Source organism: Leopardus geoffroyi, chromosome E2, assembly GCF_018350155.1.
Source record: "Leopardus geoffroyi isolate Oge1 chromosome E2, O.geoffroyi_Oge1_pat1.0, whole genome shotgun sequence".
NCBI lineage: Eukaryota > Metazoa > Chordata > Mammalia > Carnivora > Felidae > Leopardus > Leopardus geoffroyi.
This window is the reverse complement of record NC_059335.1, coordinates 6,410,081-6,431,075: the sequence shown is the minus strand read 5'-3', so window position 1 is coordinate 6,431,075 and position 20,995 is coordinate 6,410,081. Positions and strand designations below refer to the sequence as shown.

At 51.0% G+C, this 20,995-nt stretch overlaps 1 protein-coding gene across 1 annotated transcript in view; it reads left to right on the top strand.

Moving 5' to 3' along the window:
- Positions 1-1,230: 1,230 nt before the first annotated feature.
- PPP2R1A (protein phosphatase 2 scaffold subunit Aalpha) overlaps positions 1,231-20,995 on the top strand; it is a 37,902-nt gene continuing 18,137 nt past the window's right edge. The window contains exons 1-3 of the mRNA XM_045440470.1: positions 1,231-1,510; positions 15,215-15,305; positions 18,147-18,247. Coding sequence (XP_045296426.1) covers positions 1,433-1,510; positions 15,215-15,305; positions 18,147-18,247 — 270 coding nt within the window. The 5' untranslated portion in view covers positions 1,231-1,432. The remainder of the gene's footprint in view (positions 1,511-15,214; positions 15,306-18,146; positions 18,248-20,995) is intronic.

Sequence of the window (20,995 nt, the reverse complement as noted above, 5' to 3'; positions counted from 1 at the left end):
TGTCTGTACATGGCACGCCTGTGACCTCCCCACCCCAGCCTTAGTGAGGTATATTTGAGAAAGAAAATTTTATGATATTTAAAGTGCACTCTTACCTATGAAGACCCATAGTCTCAGTGAGCTGTTGTAGTGGTGGGGAGATCCTGGGCACATGCAGGGCAAGGATTGAAATATGTAATGCTACCACCATCTCCGTGTATGAGGAACAGTTGTCTAACTGGAGTGGGTAGGCATGTTTGGAAAAGAAGCTTGGGCTATTCAGACGTGTCCAGGAGTCCTAGCTCAGCTCTGGCTTTCAAGGGGGCAGTGAAGGGGGGAAAAGCATCCCAGGTCTTCTCTTCCCCATTCCCCAACTCCCTGTGTTAAGGTGCTCTTAAAATGTGGTGGGGGGCTGTGTTGAGTAAAGCTTGGAATAGAGATTAATTAGTAAGACCCAACACCGCTCCCACTCTGTGAGAGGTAAGACTCCAGCGCATAGTCACAGTGCCAGCCCAGGGATAGAAATTCTGGGACAGACAGATGAGAGACTGAGAGATACGTGGGTTTAGGGTGGGGTGGTGGTGGTATGTGGTTCCGGGGACTGGAGGACCAAGCCTGAAGAGAGGCAGGGAAGGGGAGACATTTATGCAGAGATCTGAGCATTAAATAGGAACTGCTCTCCAAGTAGAAGAGATGGTTTGGACAAATGCTGTTTCACGTGAAAAAGCACGATGTACGGAGAGGGCTCTAATTTTCCAGGACTGCTGAAGTGCAAAACGGGGAATGGATGTGCCTAAACACTGTTTTGGAACCAGAACCACACGGGGCTTGAGCTTCAGGCAGAAAGTAAGGCAAGTCGCCGCCCTTGTGTGGGCCTCCGCAAAATAAAGCATAAAACCAAAGTCTCAACCCCTACTCCTCCTTCACAAAGTTGCTGGGGATAGAGCCATCAGCCACTAGAGCCACCAGCTCACAAGCCAAAACCTGCAGACTGTCTCGCTCCCCACATGACGTCATGCAGTCCTAGCGACGCCGGCGCAGAAGCTTTGTGCAGGCTTGCCAGAAAGCAGGTTTTGCCTCCTTCGATTCCGCCCTTCATTGGCTAAAACAGCCGCTCGTCTGGGCCGTTGTTAGCGGCAACGTAGGCGGGCACAATCTTGGTCGCTAAGATACCACGCACTTCCGTTTCCTTCCCCTCTCAGCTATACTTAGGCAGCTTCAGCTCGTCCCCTCGACCAATGGCAAATGGGCAGTGGGCGGGGCTTCACTTGTCCGGACCAACGAAATGCAGAGTTGGCCTGGCGTAGCGCGGCCAATGACCGTGGGGCAGCCCCTGTAAAGTGGCTCGGGCGCCCCCACGCTCGCCTTTCGTCCTCTTTCCATCCCTGCCCCTCCCTGCACCGGGTTCAGCACGGCGCTGGCCGCGGTCTGACAGGAACGGGACGGAGCCAAGATGGCGGCGGCGGACGGCGACGACTCGCTTTACCCCATCGCGGTGCTGATAGACGAGCTCCGCAACGAGGATGTTCAGGTCCGGAGGCCACGGGGAACTTGGGGAAGCCGGGAAGGGGTAATGGGGGCACGGACGGCCCTCGCGGAGAAAGCTCAGTGTTCGCCGGGAGCGGCGGAAGGGGGACGCGGCCAATCAGCGTCCAGCTCTCACGTCTTCGGGTCCCAGGACTGGATGAGACGGCGCCGGGGATTGGGTGTCGGCCCACCGGAGGGCGGGAGGCAGGCCACCCTGGAGGGTCCCAGGCCTGCCCTGTCGAGTGCATGCGGCTGCCGGGGTCCTGGGAAGCTTTGGCCGGGGAGGGGGTCGGGCCACTGGGTGGGGCGGAGGGAAAGCCTCGGTGATTGGCCGCAGCCCCTGAGTGGCCCTTTGGGATGGGGAGGGTGTGCGACTTGCTCCGAGTGGGGGAGGGGCGCCTGGTGGGTCTGGACCCGGGTAGGTTTTCCCCTTCCTGTGAGATCCGGCGGCTAGGCCTTAGCGCTGTGGGGGTAAACTCTCTATTGGGGACTGAGAGATGACGGCTGTCTTTCCAGTTCCTGCTCTCCCTCCCTCTTCAGTTTTGGTGTAGATTCCCGGAGGGGAGGGGCGGCGAAAACCCCACTCCCAAGGGGGCAACTAGCTAAATTTAAGAGCAGATTTCGAGGTAGAAATTCTTTCCCCCCGCTTTTGGGATCCTGCCGAACTGCGGGTGGGCAGTTTACTAAACAGGCTAACACATTTCTGATGAGTGGGATGGCAGCCCGGCTGAGCCGGGCTGGCCAAGGGTTGAGAAGACTAAGGACCCCACGGTTTGCCCATCCCAGCTCCACCTCCCACCCGTCGTGTGACCTTGTGCACATTACTTCACGGCTCTGGGCCAGCTTTCCCCGAAACGTGGGCTAATGATAGTTCAGGCCTCTCTGAGTGCTTGTGATGGACTGAAGGAGTTAATACCGCAAGTAAAATAGAACGGTGCTTAGTTGTTATGAGGGCCTAATAAACGTTCGCTACAATTATTGGAGTGAGAAGTAATTGAAGAGGTCCCGTCCTCCCTTTATAGGGGCCTGAATTTGTCGTTTATAAAATTGAGCGGATTGCGCTGGGCCCAGCCTCTGAGTGATCTTGAGGTAGAGCTTTCTGGCTCTGGAATCAGACCGGTTGCTGTTGTACTCCTGGCTCTTCCACTTCTTGCTAATAGACATGGGCAAGTTGGTTAATCTTCTTAAGCCTTGATTTCCTCTTCTCTCAAATGGAGGTCATTATCTAGTTCATGGGGCTGTTGTGTAAATTCATTTGTTCGGTAAACACCTGCCACATATCACTTATGGTGCTGAGGATATAATGGTGACACCATTTGTTATACAAGAGGCAGAGGTGAAACAGCTGAATACATTATTAACACGTGTGTCATGTGGGGAGGAAACAACAGCGTATTGTGATAGTGAATCAGTTAGTATTTATTGGGCCTCTCCTCTGGGTAGGGCATTGTTCTAGGCACAGGTACACAGCAGGGAACAAGATGAACAAAAACTACCCGCCTCCTGGAGCTTTATGTTGCCATGTGGGGAAGCAGATAATAAGACAGTTAAGTAAAATGTATGCTGTCAGGATGGTAAAAGTGCTTTGGACAAAAATGAAGCAGGGATGGGGAGGACAGGAGAGTGTTACAGGTTCAGATAGAATGGCTAGGGAAGGCCTTATTGAGAAGGGGACATTTGAACGGAGATGTGAAGTGAAAAGCAGGCCCCATGGAGGTCTGGGGAATAGCATTCAGCTAAAAGAAGCAAGTGCAAAGGTCCTGAGGCAGGAATGGTGCAGCACGTGTTCTGGGAACTGCAGGAAGGCCAGTGTAGCTGGAGCCAAGAGAATGAGCTGTTGGTGTTGGGAGATGAAGGTGAAAGGGGTCATGACTCACAAGGCTGTCCTGAGCAATCACTTAAACCAGGTGTTCCTGGATCGACGGTCAGAAAAGAATTCTTGAGATATTTTATGGTGCAGCTTAGTAAATTTATTTAAGTAGCACAGGGACAGGACCTGTGGGCAGAAAGAGCTGCACTTTGGCTGTATGTAGCCAGTGGTTATTATATGCTTAGTGCTCAAGGGTGAGGGATTTTGCAGGGAGTATTAGATCATAAATGTTTTCTTAGAATTTCTACTCATAAAACTACTTTCAGAAGGTTTTTCTAGTGATGATCATTTAGCTTGATACTAACTATGGGTGAGATGTACAGGCAGTCATGAGCCTCTTTAAGAATGTAGTAACCAGTACATAGTTGGTCCTTATTGAAAGTAGGCAAGCTATAGGTCAGCCTTCTGTGCTAAAGGTGGACGTTTTCTGCTTCTGTCTTTCATCATCACAGGGATTGGCAAATGGCCACGGGTGGCCCTTTGCCTATTTATTTTTAATAAAGTTTTATTGAAAACACAGACCCATTCGTTTACATACTGTCCATGGCTGCTTTTGTGACACAACAGTGGGGTAGAATTGAGAACAGAGACAGTCTGGCCCCTTTACGCCTAAAGTATTCTTTACAGAAAAGAGAGTGCCAACCTTTGACTTAAACCATCTCTGTATCAAATCCCATCCTCTCCTCCCCGCCCCCAGAGTAACCCATGTTGTCAGGTCCTTACAAATCTTCATAGGCGTGTGCAGTTCAGTGTGGTAGCCACTCTCCATATATGGCTATTGAACATGTGAAATATGGCTAGTTTGAGTTGAGATGTACTTGGAAGTTAAATGCATACCAGATTTCAAAGACACACAATGGAGAATGGAGTGAAGCTTTTTATCTTGATTACCTGTTGAAATGATAAAAATGTTGTTATAGCAGGTTGAATAAAATCTATTAAGATTAATTTTGCATGCTTCTTATTTTTTTAATGTTACCAGAAGATATAAACTTAGATTTATGGCTTGCATTTATTATCTGCATTAGATTTCTTTTGGAGTCTGCACTGTATTTGAGTGTGCTCCAGTCAAATATAGAAAAAGAAAGCAAATGGCTTTTTATTTTTTTAAACATTAAATATTTTTTTCTGCAACTTGCACTTTTCGCTTGTGTTTTTTCCAAATCTTTTCACACAGATATATACAGATCTGGGTGTGAAAGGAATTTGAACATTTTCCTAAGAATCAGAATCTCAGAGATTGCATCTGTGTCCATGTGTATGGGCTTTCTGAGGACAGGGCTTGGCTCTGATTCATCTCTCAGGATTCAGAGGCTCAGTACAGGCCTCAGAGCAGAACCCAAAGTCACAGTCATCACCAGGAAGGCCTGTGGCGGTGCCTGTGATATCCAGTGATACAGGAGCTCACAAAGGGTTGGATAAATAATAATGATAGCTGATGTCTGTTGGGTGATCGCTCTAAGCTAACGGCTACAAAAGGCAGTGCATTTGCGGGCTTACTGAATTCTCATAGCCATTCTCTGAAGTGGGTCCTGTGTGTACCTATATTTTCCCTATGGGGAAACTGAAGCACAGCACAGCACGGTAACTTGGCCAGATTTATGCAGCTGAAAAGTGGAGGACCCAGGAAAGGTTCCCAAAGGAAGGGTAAGACCTGAGGAGAGGACAGTATTTGGGGAGGGACAGAAACTTGCTGTTTCCATATGCCAGATACTTGAACTGGTCTTTAATGAGACAGTTTAAGATACTAGAAAAAACATGGGATTTGCAATCCTCTAGTCTTGATTCATTTCTCAGCTGACACTTGTTCAGCACCTCCTACGCACCAAACTGTTTTACATGCTAGGAGAGGGGTGCCTGAGTGGTTCATTCAGTTAAGCATCTGGCTCTTGGTTTTGGCTCAGGTCGTGATCTCATAGTTCGTGAGTTGGAGTCCCACATCTGGCTCTGCACTGACGGTGTGGAGCCTGCGTGAGATTCTTTCTCTCTCCTCTCTGCCCCTCCCCCACTTGTGTGTGCATGTGCGTGCATGCCCATCCTGTCTCTCTAAATAATAAATAAATAAACTTTAAAGGGTAGGATACACTGGGGAGTAAAAGAGCAAAGCTGCTGCCTTTGTGGGACTTACGTTCTAGTAGAGGAGGCAGACGGATCAAGAATGTGATGTCAGTGGCAGTAATTGTTTATTAGAAAAATAAGGCAGGGACCCGGGAATAGAGCAAGCCCCGGGCTGCTTTTTAGACAGGGTGTGTAGGGAAGGTTCTCTGAGGAAGGGATCAGGAGTAAGGACTTGAATGAATTGGGGGCAGGGAGGACTCTCCCAGCTGTTGGTACATTGGTACAAAGGCCCTGAGGTGGGAGCGTGCTCCTTGTGTTTAGAGGACGGCCAGCAGGCCGGAGGCGTGGCTAAAGCAGAATGAATGGCAAAGTGGTGAGAGGTGAGGACCAGTCTGAAACGAGATGGAGTGAAGGCCTGTGGACCAGAGCAAAGGCTCTGGTGATGCTGCAAGGCTTTGGCTGGAGGAATGACATGTTCAGACTTAATTCTAAAGGATCCTTGTGGCTGTTTAGTGGGGGCTGGGCAGGAGCAGATAGACCTGCTGGGGTGCTGTCGCAGAGTACCCAGGACTGGTGTCGGCACGTATGTAGGGAGAAGAGGTTAGATTCCAGGTCTGTTGAGAGAAGGGCTGTTGGGGTTTGCCGGTGGATAGGATATAATGTGGTGGGTGGTGAAGGGGGAGGAGTCAAGGATGACTGAGCTTTGAATCCCAGCTCCGCCACTTTGCTCCCTGTGTATCCTTGGACCAATTCCTTGTCCTCGCTGGGCCCGGATTCCTCGTCCTGAGAGTGGGGATGATGATGAGGAAGCAGCATCTGCCATGGAGGTTGTGAAGGTGTGGTAGACCCGACACGTTAAGTGGCTGCTTAGAAGTAGGCATGCGGTAGTGACGACCTCGGTCAGTGGTCGTGGTAGCTCATTGTTTATACTCGGGAAGGTGATGTGCAGAAAGATGGTGTCCCTTATGTAAGGCCTGCCCAGTCCGTGAGTGGCAGAGGCCGGGTTGCAGTATCCACGGGTGCTTGGGACACGGTGATACTGACAGCATGGTCCCCTGGCTGAGAGGGTGGGTCTCTGTTAGGCTCTCTCTCTCAGTCTTCTCATCTATAAAATGGAGTGGTTTTGTCATTTGGGAGTTCATAAGGGTGTTGTGAGGATTCAGTAGTATTGCATGTGGAAAACGCTTAGAACAGTGCTTGACGAATTCTAAGTGTTCGGTAAGTGTCGGCCGGTAGTAGTCTTAGTGGTGCTGAGATAATGGGGGCTTTGTCTGTCAAGGTGAGGTGCTTTGGGCATTTTTAAAAACTATTCGTGATCACTCTAGAGCAGTGGTTCTTGACTTGGGGTGACTTCGTTTCCCCAGGAGACAAATGTGGAGATATTTTGGGCTGTCGCGACTGGTGGGAGAGTGCGTCTGGCATCCGGTGCGGGGATGCTGCTCAGCGTCCTATGCGGCACAGGACGACCCCCACCGCGGAGACGGTCCAGTAGTGCTGAGGTCTAGAACTCCTGCCATGTGCCGGGCAGCATGCTGCTGAGTACTCAGTGTGTGTTACTTGAATCTTCACAAAAACATCTTATCTACTTTCCTTTAAAAGTTTTTTTCAGAAGGGGTGCCCGGGTGACCCGGTCGGTTGAGTGTCCGACTTCGGCTCAGGTCATGATCTCCCAATTCGTGGGTTCGAGCCCTGCATCGGGCTCTGTGCTGGCGGCTCGGAGCCTGGAGCCTGCTTGGATTTCTGTGTTTCCCTCTCTCTCTCTCTGCCTCTCCCTCACTCCCGCTCTGTCTACCCTTTCTCTCAAAAATAAATAAACATTAAAAAAAAATTAAAAGTTTTTTCAATGGTTAAATATCAAATATCAACTTTTTTTCCTGTGTTCCTTTCCCTCCCTCAGGTTTTGGCAGGGGTGGGGGGTCGTTTGTTTGTTTTAAGTATTTTAAACATTTTTTATTAATGTTTATTTTTGAGAGACAGAGTGCAAGTGGGGGAGGGGCAGAGAGAGAGGGAGACACAGAATCTGAAGCAGGCTCCAGTCTGAGCTGTCAGCACAGACCCCGATGCAGGTCTCGGACCCACGAACTTTGAGATCATGACCTGAGCCAAAATCGGACGCTTAACTGACTGAGCCACCCAGGAACCCCCGTTTAGAAATATTTTAAAAATCAGTCCCAGGCTTCAGACATTTTCTCCCACATACTTTCTCCCACATAGCACCTCTAAAACAGTGGATATTTTAATAATCACAGTGCCATCATCTGCATCAGTGATTGTTCAGTATCCCCTAAACCTCAGTTCATAATCAGATCTCCTCGCTTGCTTCAGAAGTGTCTTTTACAATCGCCTTGTTTAAATCAGTTTGCAAATTTGGCTGTGAATCTTCCCATTTAATAAATAAGGATACTCAGTTGGTGTCCTGCAACCTGGTAAGTAGTGACACTAGCAGTTAGCCAGGGACACTGGGTTTCAGGGCAGCACTCCTCACCACTCAGCTGAGCCCCCTGTAGACACAAAGCCTACGCCTGGAAGTGACACAAGGACACCATGTTATGGGTGGAAACAGACCAGGATTCGAAATCCTGGATTCAAAATTTATGAGTTACTACTCAGCGCTTCTGGCCTTGATTGTTTGAAAGAAAAGAGGATGGAAGACAAACAGGCTGGGTTAGTGAGCTGTACCGCGTAGACAGGGCAGTCACTAGCCACTGTCTGAGACCTTGCAGCAGCACGCCCCATGGCCATGTCTTAGGAACGTGGCGTTACAAGCTTTGACTTCTTTTTGTGGAATGCGTGGGGGATTGGTGAAGCAGAACTTAGAAATGAGAGTTTAAACTAGAGAAAGAGAAGTTGTGTAGGATGGTAGTGCGGAACTGGGTGCGAGTTCCAGGTTCTGCCACGGTTCGCGGGGCGGCCTGCGTTCCCCTCTCTGTACCCCACTTGCCCGTCTGTGGAATGAACACAGGGCTGGCGTCTGCCTCTGTGGGGTTACCAGAATAGCAAGAGAGAACATGTGTAGAGTACCTGGCTGTGTGCCTGGCATATAGTAAGTAGGCTGTAAATTAAGTCGTTTCTATTTATGCCTTTTAGTGTGCTCAGCCCTGTCAAAGGTTCAGGAATCACCACTGGTAGTAGTCCTGACCCTTGTCCCAGAGACCAGTCACTTTCCAAACCAGGGAGACAGGCGCGTCCATAAATAATCATCATGCCAGGCCAGCTGCGGTGGGAGGTACTCACTCTAGTGCTGCAGTTTCTGAGGGGGGGAGAGATTACTGTTGTTCCTCCCCTGCCTCCCCCACGAAAAGCCAAATACACAAGAGACATGATAAGAATAACAGTAATACTTACGTGCTTGGTACCTGCCAGGCTCTGTCTCTAGGTTTCCCTCATTAGATCATCCCAGCAATCCTGTGAGTCCATAGGCACTGTTGTGATTCCCACTCTTCTCGTGAGGAAACCAAAGCTCCGAGTGCCCAGACTGGCCTGGGAGCCCTTAGCTAATGGGGAAAGCCAGAGTACACGCTCCTTTGTTACTAAAAAATTCACGTGATCTAGAAATAGAGGTTGTGATGCCCATTTCCACTCTTCAGCAGTGCTGAACGATTGCCAGGTGGATGCTTCATTTTTCACACCCACACACATTGTGTTCATTTAGAAACGTGATCCTTTGTGGAATAAGGAGGCAAGATATATAGGGCGTTAGAGGAGGTGGAGAGACTTCTGTCACTCACTGGGCACTTCCCCAGGCCGCAGCTCCTTGGTAAAGCACACACATTACGTCACAGACCCCACTGCCCCATTGCCAGCCACCAGCCGCTGCAAACGGTTCCAGTTTGGAGCGCATTCCTCTAAGAAACTTGTTACTGCTGCTTGTACTAACATCTGTTTCCTTTATTAAAAAAAAGAGAGAAAACATTAATCTGGCAAATATTTCTTGTTCTAGCTCCATGCCAAGTGTTGTCCTAGGTGCTTGGCGCACGGGGTGGAGAAGGACAAACTGGACAGAGAAGAGCGATGAGAGTTCATGCATGTGGAGAGCGATGGCCTGCTGTTTTCCCTGGGTGGGTCATGTGTGAGGATCCAGCAGATACTGGGGGTGTCTGGAGGGACAGCGTCTCTGGCTGAGGAAACAGCACATCAACAAGTGCAAAGAGCTGGGGGAGAGTTGGGGTGGCGTTGGTTTGTTGGTTATTGTCAAGAAAACCGTTGTGACAGGATTTCTGGGGGCAAAGGGGTGGTGGGCGGTGAGAGTGGGTGGGGAGACGGGGGCGAGATTGTGTTTGGGCCTCGGAGGCCACAGTAAGTCCTTTGGGTTTCGCTCTTGATTGTGAAGGGAAGATGGACTGTGTGTGGCTCACCCCATACACGCTTGGGTCAGGAAAGCTCCCTGGGGTCACACTGTGCATGTTCACGTCAGGGAGGCTTTGTGGATCGAATGGGAACATGGGCCTTAAAACGCCAAGTAGTGCTTTTTATAGGTGGATGTGGTGGCAGGACGGGAGATTTTATCCATCATGTTGTTGGGTACTGGGCTGTGTGCTGAAGACTGCTGGGGTACAGGCAGACCCAGCCCGGGGACCAGTTTGGGGGACAGTGCACAGGGTACTCTTCCAGCACTGTGACATGATCAAGGAACAGGAAGGATTTCTTTTTTTTTTTTCATCTTCTTCTTATTTCTCATTGATGTCGGTAGCTACTCCATCAGGAATGTCACAGAGAGCCCAACAGTTGTCCCTACAAGTAAGGGTTCGTTTTCCCCTTCTATACAAGTTCAACAGCTCAAGGATATCACAGAATTGGGTCAGAGTATGCTGGTTTTTTGACCTGGCTAGTGTGGTCACAAGGTTGATACAGTGTCTGCTATCATTAAGTCCTCCCAGGACCACACTGAAAGCAGGGGCCGACCCAGGACAGAGAGGGTTGTTTGTTTTTGTTTTGTTTTGTTTTGTTTTGTTTTGTTTTGTTCTGTCCTTCTCCCTTATTTCCCAAGGAAGAAAATCTTTTTTGGAAGCTCCTTGGCCAACTTGCTCCTTGTCCGGAACTAGGTCATGTGCTGAGTTCATTGGGATTCAGTTTGGCTGTAAATCATAGGAAAATTCAAAAGGAGGTTTAAATGAGCTTAAAGTTTATTTCTGACTCCTGTCTGATGGCAGTTCAAGCTGGTGTGGCACTCCGTGGTGTCAGGGTCTCAGGCTCTTACACATTGTTCGGAAGAAGAGTGTGACCCCAGATCCTCTCAGGGACACTTCTAGAAGTTGCACACACCATTCCTGCTTGGATTTCACTGGCTGGGCCTTAATTTCCTAGTCATGTTGGATGCAGGCATGGTTCAGAAATGTCTTGAGGGGATCATGTGCACAGCTGCAACCCAGGGGTTACGAGAGGCAATGTAGCCCATTACAGGAGCTCTTAACCCAGGGCCTGTCTAGAATTCCAGCAGAGAATTCCCATCTGAATTCAGATGGGAAAAGTAATGCCTTTCTTGTCATTACCCTAGAACTCCGGTTTACCTTTCCTTCTATTACAAACTGTAATACAAACTATTACAAACTATTACAAACTGTAGTGTTATGATAGCAGAGCGCAAATAGCGTCAGCAAAGCCTGTGGAAGTCATGACTGTTCATATCTCATTTCAGCTGTTGCAGGTATTTCTAGGGTCGTCTATGCTTTCCTCTCTTTTGGAATTGTGGTTGTTATTAGACCTGCTCAGGGTACCCCCACCCCCAAAGGAAAAACACAGAAATACAAATTGATGGTTCTGGTGAAGAGCCAGGTAGCTGGGTTCCCATCCTGGCTCTGCCACCTTTGAGCTGCGTGAGGTTACTGAACCTCCCTGTGCCTTTGTTTGCTCTGTCATGTGGTGGGGGATCCTGTGTTTACCTCCTGGGGTGGTTGTGAGGATCCAGTGAGTTAAGACATGAAAGCACCTAGAACGGTGCCTGGCACACAGTATGTACCATGGAAATATCTCCCTCGAAGAGAAGGGAAGAGAGACGTCAGTGGATACCTACCCAGCTGCCACATAGCCCTTCTTGATACCTGAACAAAATCAGGTGCTACAGCAGGTGAAGTGGACACAGCTGCCATTATTGTCTTAGCTGGTCCTAGGGTGTTCCCAGGATATGTCACGTGGCACTCACAGTAACCTGAGGATAGGTGATGATGTAATCCCCAGTTCACAGGTGAGGAAATTGAGGCTCAGAAAGGTGCAGAATGGCTCAAGATCCCATAGCTAATGACGCAAAGCTGCTTAGCCTTGAACCCAGGCCGTGTGGCTCCAGAGCACCACCCCGTGCTGCCTCTTTTGAGTGTTCACGGTGCTGTCTATGCTGAAGAAAGTAATCTGATGTTCTCAACAACACCAAAACCAGAATCTCCAGGGACAGCAGGAGGGAAGGGGGCTCTCTCCCATGGCAGAGATGCCCCGATTCTCATGTGTCCACCCCTTAGGCGTCTTTCCTTAACTATAGTGATGTTGAGATTGAGAGTCAGGGTTCCTGGCTTCCAGCCTGGGCTCTGCTACTTTCTGGCAAATGACAGCTTCTCTGTGCATCAGCATCCTTACCCTTAAAAGGAGGATTCCAGTATCAATACCTGCCTCAGAACCCATTTCTAGGGATCAAATATGGTAATTCTCCACATCAAGCACTTGAAGGCTACCAAGCGCATAGTAAGTGATCAGTAAACATTAGCAGCTGTTGTTGCTGGCATTATGCATATGATCATTCCTTGCTGCCATCTCCTTGTGCTCAGGACTGCCGTTCACGTGGTGTGGCCCTGGCCCCCCTGTACCTTTCCCCATAGCCCAGCCAAGAGAAAAACCCAGAGATCCAACTTGGAGGCAACAAGGTGGAAAGAAACTGGCAACTGAGTCCGTGCTCCCCCTGATATTTTATTATGGAAGACTTCAAACATACAGAACATTTAAAGGCTAGTACCAGGGCCAGCAGACTACAACGCATGGGCCACATTAAGCCCACGGCCTGCTTTGCAAGTGCAGTTTTATGGGAACACAGTCTGGCCCATTTGTTGGCATATCGTCTGGTTCCGTGACTGCCAGTGCACAGGTGAGTAGTTGGGACGGACACTGTGTGGCCCAAGATGCTCAAAATATTCACTTGCCGGCAATTTACAGAAGAGGTTTATATTTACCACCCGTGTTCATTAACTGTTAGTGTTTACCATATTTTGCTTTTATGTTTTTATTGGCCTGTCTCTATATGTGTTTTAATTTTTGGCTAAAAATAACACGGAGGCCTCGTGATGCTTAATCTTGAGGTTCATTGCTGCCAGAGAGGTGAGCGTTCGGACCAGATTAAACCCAAAAACCCAGTGACATTGTGTGAGAAGTTGTGAGTGCATTTTTCTGAGAGCTGAGGCTGCCATAGCATTTCCTCAGAGTCCCACCAGTGTCTGTAATCTCAGAGAGACTTTTGAAGCCCTGGACCGGGGGACCGATGTAGGATCGCAGTCACGGGCAGGCACACCTCTTTGGGAAAAGAACCCGCCCAGGGAGCCCCGTGCCTTCTTGCTCGGCCTCTCCTTCCAGGAAGAGGATGCCCTCTGGGTGCCCGGCAGTGGCTTACTCATTCACAAGGGTGTTTCCTTCTACTCCCACGCGCGTGACCTCCCTCATTCTGCCACAGCCCCTGTGGAACTGGAGGACCGAGAGGGCTTTCCGTTCCGGGCCTGCGTGCCAGGTCCCTGCTCTCCCAGCGCTCGCGTCTGCATGTGTCCGCCTCTCTGAGCCGGTGTCCGCCTCTCTGAGCTGGTCTCCGCAGGAGGGAAGGGGGTGTCGGATGCTGACCTCCCTGGGAGGTGCTCCGTGTGAGACGGCTCCTGTGTTAGCCAGATGCGTTAGAGTCCTGGGTGCCACAAGTGACCGCTCGCTTGGTGGCTTAATGCAACAGAAATGATTCTCACCGTTCTGGAGGCCAGAGGTTGAAGTAAGGCCTCAGCGGCGTTGGCTCCTCCCGGAGGCTCTGAAGATTCAGTTCATGCCTCCCTCCTGGCTTTGGGCAGCAGCTGGCAATTCTCGACGCTCCTTAGCTTGTGGACCCATCGCCTCGGTCTCACCCTCCATCTTCACATGATCTTCCCCCATGGTGTCTCCATGTCTCCTCTGTCTCACTGGGACACAGTCATTGGCCATGTAGAGCAAAGCACTACCACACTCAGCGCTTCTGACACCACGTGTGAGGTTTTCCTCACGCCAGGCAGTTCTCTGTGACACCAGCTGGGTGTCCCACAGTGCATTTCAGTTCTGACACTAACAGGAGTCAGCACAGATCCCGCAGGTTAAGGGCGCGGTACCCCGAGACCCCCGACCTCAGATGCCTGTTGCGAGTAATAGGTCCCCACGTCACCCACAGCTTCTGTCAGACTTGGCTACAAATTGGAGGTTCCCACGACCCTGTCCTTGCATTTGATTATTTGCCAGAACAGCTCACAGAACTCAGGGAAACACTTAGATTTGTCACCTTATTTAATAAAAGATTTAAAGGGTTCAGATGAACAGCCACATGAAGAGCTACCTACAGGGTAAGGTCTGGAAGGGTCCTGAGTACAGGAGCTTCTGTTCCCCTGCATTTGGGGTGCACCACCCTCCTGATACGTGGATGTGTTCACTAACCTGGAAGCTCCCCAAACCCTGTACTTTGTGGGTTTGTATGGAAGCTTCATCATGCAGGCATGATTGATCATCGGCTCCCGTTTCCAGCCCCTTTCCCAGTAATGGGGGGTTCCCGGCTGTGACCGTGGCTTGGTCTTCCTGGTGACCAGCACGCATCCAGGAGCCCACCCAGATTTGCTTCATTAGAACAAAAGACATTCCTGTCACTTAGGAAATTCCAAGGGATTTAGGAGCTCTGTGTCAGGAATCAGGGTCATAAGCCAAATATTAGAATGGAAGATGCTCTTAGTGCTTTTACCACTTAGGAAGTTGCAAGGGTTTTAGGAGCTCTGTGCAGGAACCAGGGGCAGGGACCAGTAAACATATTTTCTGTTTCACAGGGCTCCCCCTTGAATTAGATGATCTCATCTTGAGATGCTGACTTCATTACATCTGCAGAGTCCCTGTTTTCACGTTCATGATTACTGGGGTTAGGGGTTAGCTTTTGGGGGCCGCTATTCAACCTGTTACACTAGTGGTATTATTACAGTTTACTGTAGTTTACAGTTTACTGTTTATGTAGCAGTGTTGTTGTAATATTGTTTGTCCTGTCATCATCACTGCTAGCTGGTGGTCCTGGGTTTCGGTCCCTGCCCCACGCCATGTGAGCTGTGTGACCTGTAGAAGGGACTTTTGCTCCCTGAGCCTGTTTCCCCCTATATAGAACGGGGCTTACCACAACTCTGCCCTCAGGGTTGTCGTGTGAGTGCCTGGCCTAGGACCACAGAGTAAACGTGCTGGAACGTGGCCGCCCCTTTTGGAGCCTGTCAGGTGCTGAGTGCAGGAGGGGCAAAAGCAGAGGAGGAGGATCAGGAGTGTGGGGAAGCAGTGAACAGTTTTAGAGCGTGGTCTAAGCGTGGTTTTAGAGTGTGGGAAGCACCACAGAATCAGTGTTGGCTCCGTAAGACTCATTACATGCTTTTTCTGAGACCGCGGCTACCATTGTAGTTACTGACTCATGCACCTGGTCGGTGTGTGCCAAATCCCCATTCCACCTCCTTCCACACATTAGTGAGGCTTCCAGAGGCTGTCTGGATCCAGAGCTGTCCCACACCCCTAAGTTGGGGCTTGCTAAGATTCTCTGACCCTGCTGTTCTTTTCTCTCATTAGCTTCGCCTCAACAGCATCAAGAAACTGTCCACCATCGCCCTGGCCCTTGGGGTGGAAAGGACCCGCAGTGAGCTTTTGCCCTTCCTGACAGGTAAGGAGGTGGGGCCCCAGGGCCCGGGCGGATTGGGGGCTGCCGGGGGGGTTCCTGCTAGAGAGGCCTCATTGGGGATTTAACACATTGTTTTGTGAGCATCTGCCCTGTGCCGGGCACTCGTGGGGTGGGGGCTGGATTGGGAAAAGGGGTCTGGAGGCGGATGGAGCCAGGTTGGCACTGCTAACAGTCAGCAGCTGGTGACGTTAGGTGAGTTACTTAACCTAACTGTTCCTTATAGTTTTTCTGTACAGAGCAGGGATGAACGTGTGCGTGCCGTAGCGTTGACGTGAATGTTAAGTAACAGTAATAATAAATGCTGCTGCTTCCCTGCCTACCACGTGCCCGGCAGTGCTCGCGACCCCCTCTCGGGAAGATTGGGTTAGTTCACGTCCTCAGACTGGGGGCCCGTGCTCAATAAGTGCACGTCCCCATCGTTCTCTGAGTTCACCTCACAGCAGCTGTGTAGGTGAGGAAACTGAGGCAGGAAGAGGTGAAGTAATATATTGGCCGGAGATCCTCCAGTTAGGAAGTTATTTATCTGATCGTGCTGGATGCAAATCTGGATGCAGTGCCTGAGAGTCCTGACTACCTGGATTCAGACCCAAGCTCTGCCACTTTCTGACTAAGTGACCTTGGGCAAGGTACTTCACGTCTGCCTGCCTCTGATTCTTCATGTGTGAAACGGGCCTGATAGTGTGGCCTGACACAAAGATGAACTAAGAGCCCGTGTAAAGTGCTCATACAGTGCTCAGCGCAGGGTAAGAGCTGCTAAGTGTCAGTGCTCAGACCGCCCCACACACTCCTCTCTGAAAATGTGTGCACAGCACTGAGCACAGTGGCGGACGCAGGCTGAGCCCCCAGTTAATAGTAAGTCCTCTGTTTCCATTGTTCTTATTACCGCTTCATGCTTCCTACTGATCCGTCTGCCTGGGAACGCCACATAAGGATTTAACACGTGACGCTGAGCAGATGACCCGACCCAGGTGGCTTCCATGGGCGAACGGTGGGCGAGACTTGAAAGCTCTTGGACGCTGAGACAGGGCCAGGTTGGGGCATGGGGAGTATGGCGTGTGGCACGGCACTGTAATAAAGTGGGTAAAGGAGTTGGCGGGACCTGGGTTTGAATCCAGCTGTGCTGGATATATGATATATGGAGTCTAGATTTTAATTCACGTCTCAGAAACCACTGGAAGATTGAGGCAGGAGAGTGTGGTGATTTGAAGGATCACTCAGGATTCTGGGAGGAGCCCGAGCAGTTTGGGGGCCAGGGCAGGAGCAGAAAAACCAGTTAGGAAGCAGTTGCAGTCACCCAGCAAGGAGGGTGAGGTCAGAGTGACCCTGAGGTGGAGGGTTGGCAGGTCTGTGTCAGGCGGGAGGAGGCGGCCCTATGCCTTTGAGGCCAGGAGAGCAGGGAGGCTGGGAAAGCAGTTCTGTGGAGCTGGGGACGGTGAAAATGTGAGGTGCTGGCAGTTCTGCAGATTTGACTTTCAGGAAGGCGAGGAGTCTGGACTGCAGACTGAGTTGAACGTGAGTTAAGGCCGTGGAAATGCACAAGGAGATAGAGGAAATGGGGAGGGTGAGGTTAAGTGTGTCCAGGTAGGGCTTGGGAAGCTGAGGCTGGGAAGGACCCGAGCGCCTGGTGGGCCCGGAGCCACGCTGGCCTGCATTTACGGAAGGCCTGACTCGGGCCAGGCCCTGTGCTGAGCTCCTCGAAGAAAGCGCCTCTTCACTTGGGTCTCACAACAGCTCTGCTGGGGTGTGGGGGTGAGAAGACAGGCTCAGAGGTGAGGTGACTTACCACCACCACCCCCTCGCCCCCCAGCCAGCAGTAGAGCAGAGAACCCAGCACAAGATGAGCATGTGATGACAGAGCGCTGTGAGCAGAGAGGGAGGAGATGAGGAAGCAACCCGGAGTGGAGCCGACCACTCGTCTCACGCCCCGTTGGCCCGAGCATGGTCACTTGGCGTGCCAGCCGCGCGGGAACCTCACGATGTCTGGCTGGGTTGCTGTATGCTTGGCTGAATCTCAGGGAGTCGAAATGCTAGCATAGGTGCCAGGGGTATTAGCTTCTTCTGTCACAGAGGTGAGCAGTTCCTGCCGGAAACGTCTTCTGCCACAGAGGTCAGCAGTTGAGGACAAAGGTCTTTGGGTTGAACGTGAGGACACAGCAGCTCTGTCTTCACACGGTCATCTGTCCTCTCAGCAAACCTGGGCTGAGCTCCTGCGGTGCTCGTCTCTGGCAGAAACTGGGGTACGGAGAGGAGCCAGTCCTAGACCCTTAACATCAGGACTCTGATCAAGGTGGCTTGAAGTTGGGGGGGAGTGTGGAGAAGGGACGTGCCCTGGTCTGGTCAAGAAAGCTTCCAAGAAATAGTAGCTGAACTGAGTCTTGAAGGACAGAGAAGAATTTCTCAGGCTCAAGAGAAAGATGAGCTCTTGGCAGAGAGGGCAGTGCTGAGGGTAGAATCTGGACCGAAGCGAGAAGCCCCCATGTCTCGGGTTCTGCACTCTGGTTGCGTGGTCTTGTTTGCTCCTCATTGACTCGTGGTGAGAGGTGGGCTAGCACCATCTTACAGGGGTAGTAATGGGCTCGCAGAGTGGTCTCACTTCCCCAGGGTCCCTCACCTCGTAAATGACAGAAGCGGGACTTTGGTGCTCTGTCCTCTGACCCAAGCCTGTGCCCCAGTGTCCACACCAGCCCAGGTGGAAAGTGGGGAAACTGAGTGCTGACGGTTTGAGGACGCAGAACGGAGCCTGTTTGTTCCCAGCTTGGGTCCCTGAGGCGCTGGGGTCAGACTTGGGGCGGGACTGTAACGGAGTCTGTCTTGGTTCCACAGACACCATCTACGATGAGGATGAGGTCCTCTTGGCCCTGGCGGAACAGCTGGGCACCTTCACCACTCTGGTGGGAGGCCCCGAGTACGTGCACTGCCTGCTGGTGAGTCTGGGAGGCAGGGTGGTCCCCTTGCTCTCCCCTTGGGATCAGACCCGTGGCCCTGGCAGGAGCAGGGTGGGAAGAATACAGCAGAGGCCGGGGGCCACCTTCTAGGAACAGGCAGGCTTTGGACATTCTCTTTAATGCAGTAAGTCAGTAATGGCATTTAAGTCAGCAGTACCCAAAACGCACTTGTTTGCCTTACTGTTAGCTGGACACTTGCCTGAGCAGTGGCAGGCCCCACCCTTGGAGACAATCTGAGTTCTGCCGCTATTTGCTGTGTGACTTGTAAGAGTTACTTAACCTCTCTGAGTTATACTTTATCTATCAAATGGGAGTCCTTAAGACCTGTCTTTATAATTGATTTAAGCCCTTGGCATGTGGTAGGTACTATCAGGTGTTCACTGTCAGTGTCATTATGGTGTCCTGAGGTGATGTCCACCCTTTGGGGTAGGGACAGTTCCCTTTTTGTAGATGAGCCACTGGACACGCCAAGAGGTTGAGCATCTTGGCCAAGGCCTCACGGGTGTTAAGTGGCTGAGCTGGGATTCCAGGAACCTGCGTGAGCACCCCCGTGCTTGGTGGCATCTGGGGACACAGAATGGATTTAGATACTAATAGTAACTGCTGTTTGTGAGAAGAGAAGGGAGGACTCTGGTCCTGCGACCTGGGAGGGAGGACCCTTGGGGGGTTCCCAGTCCTTTGGTTCCCACCACCCCTCAGAGCCCTGGGACACTGCTGCCCCCACCTCCACCCCACCCCCAGGAATTCTGTCTGTCATGGTTCGTAAAGACACAGTTGTATACTTGGGCATCTGCCCTTAATGACGTCTTAAATTTTTTATTAGCCTTTCTTCCTTTTAGTAGTGTATGCAATAATGGCACTTCTTAAAACTGGGGAGTTTGGGATTTGAGCAGATGCAGTCATTTTTCTTCCAAGGAGAGGTACATCTGAAGAAATTTGATAATTGTCATTAAATTTTGGTCTGTCAGCTTTCGTCTGTGTGTACGTGTATAATTTACGTGTGTGTACACACAGAAAATTGTATGCAAATTAGGTCATTTCATACATTTTGCATAGATTAGGGTTGTTTAACAGGAACATGAGGAGGTCTGGGGACCAGCCTAAAAGGAGTCCCTTGAATTCCACGGAACTTTCTGCAACCCCTGGCAGTTTTTCTGAGGAGAGAATGTATAGCTTTCAGCAGCGTCTCTGAGGACTTAGGAGCAGAAAACACGCACCCCATAGCTTCAACAAGGGGCCCAGGGCCCTCATCTGGCGTGGGCCTCCCCACTGGGGAGCAGGGCTGGAACCCTGAGGTTCTTTCCCTGCCGTGTCAGGGTCATCCCATACTTCTTCTGGGGGAGAGTCACACGTCCTCTGGGGCTGCTGTTCTGGTGTTCCCATGAGCTGGCAGGCACGTCCTCAGGGCCCTGGGCCGCGGAGCACTCAGAACCCCCAAGCACCAGCAAAGGCCAGTCAGGTCCAAATGCTGGTGCTCCTTGGTGCCTGCAGGTGCCTTCTGCACAGTGACCTGTCACCTCCCCTAGCGACCCTAGGAGATGCACGCTGGTGCTACCCCCAGTTCACAGATGAGGAAACTGAGGCTCCAGGTCTGGTTAGGTGGATTGCCTGAGCTGAGAAGAGACAGTCAGGATTTGAACCTAGGCCCCTGCCTCTTAACCATTGCCACTCCTCTCTGCTACCCTCCAAGGGCTCTCGGTTGCTCCACAGGCTGATTGGAGCTGCACAAGAGGGAAGCTGGGGGAGCTTAGAGCCCAGAGGAGGCACCTAACCTGTGTCAGATGGGGTGGGGGAGCTGTCCAGGAAGTCCTCCTGGAGGAGGTGGCAGTGAGTCTGGATTTTGACAATTAAAGAGCGATGGAAAATGGCTGTTGTGCGGTTTGTTCATTCCACAAACATGAGTGCCAGCTATGGGTCCTGGGAACCCAGAGGTGTGTCCGAGCCCTTGTTCTCTGCAGAGGTGAAATGGAATTAATTTCACAGGGACCCGTGTAGTTATAGCACGAGGATTGATTCTGTATCATCAACTCTTAACCCTTTTGGATTTACGGGTCCCTTTGAAAATCCGATGAAAACTCTAGACCCTCTCATAAAAGTACGGTGATTTTAGGAGATTCACACCTCTCCCCTCCCCTGCATGTTCTCTGGATTTGAGAGCTCCATCCTCTCTACTTTGTAGAGAGGCCCCGCGGTACAGCTCATCGTGGGAAAACATTGTCTGAGTTTCCTAACCACACACCTTCCTGGGCCCCAGGATATTCTTATGGTCTGATATTCTTGCGGCCTGTGCTGGGCTAGGCCTCCTGAGTGATCCTGTTGTGGGTGGTCCAGACCTCGCTATGACCACCACTGCCTTCGGCAACCCACTGGGCAGAGACCCTTGCATGACATACGAACCGCCTGGCCTTGGTCCCCAGGCCTCTGTTCTAGTGACAGGTTTTTCTCTGAGTGGAACAGGTAAATACTGATTGAGGTAAATACTGAACCCGGCAAATACTGATTGAGGACCTCCCATGTGCCAGCCGCGGGGGAGCAACAAAACCAGGATAAGAGGAACCCAGCCCCTGCAGCAGCCCAGTGATACCACCTTCAGCCACGCTCTGAGCTGGTCCAGAACCAGAAACCCCGCGATAGCCTGGCTTTATGACAGAGGCCACAGACTGGTGCCCCCCCAGGCTGGAACAGCGTTACATTTTCCTTTTGAATCATTGCCAATCTTCGTAAATG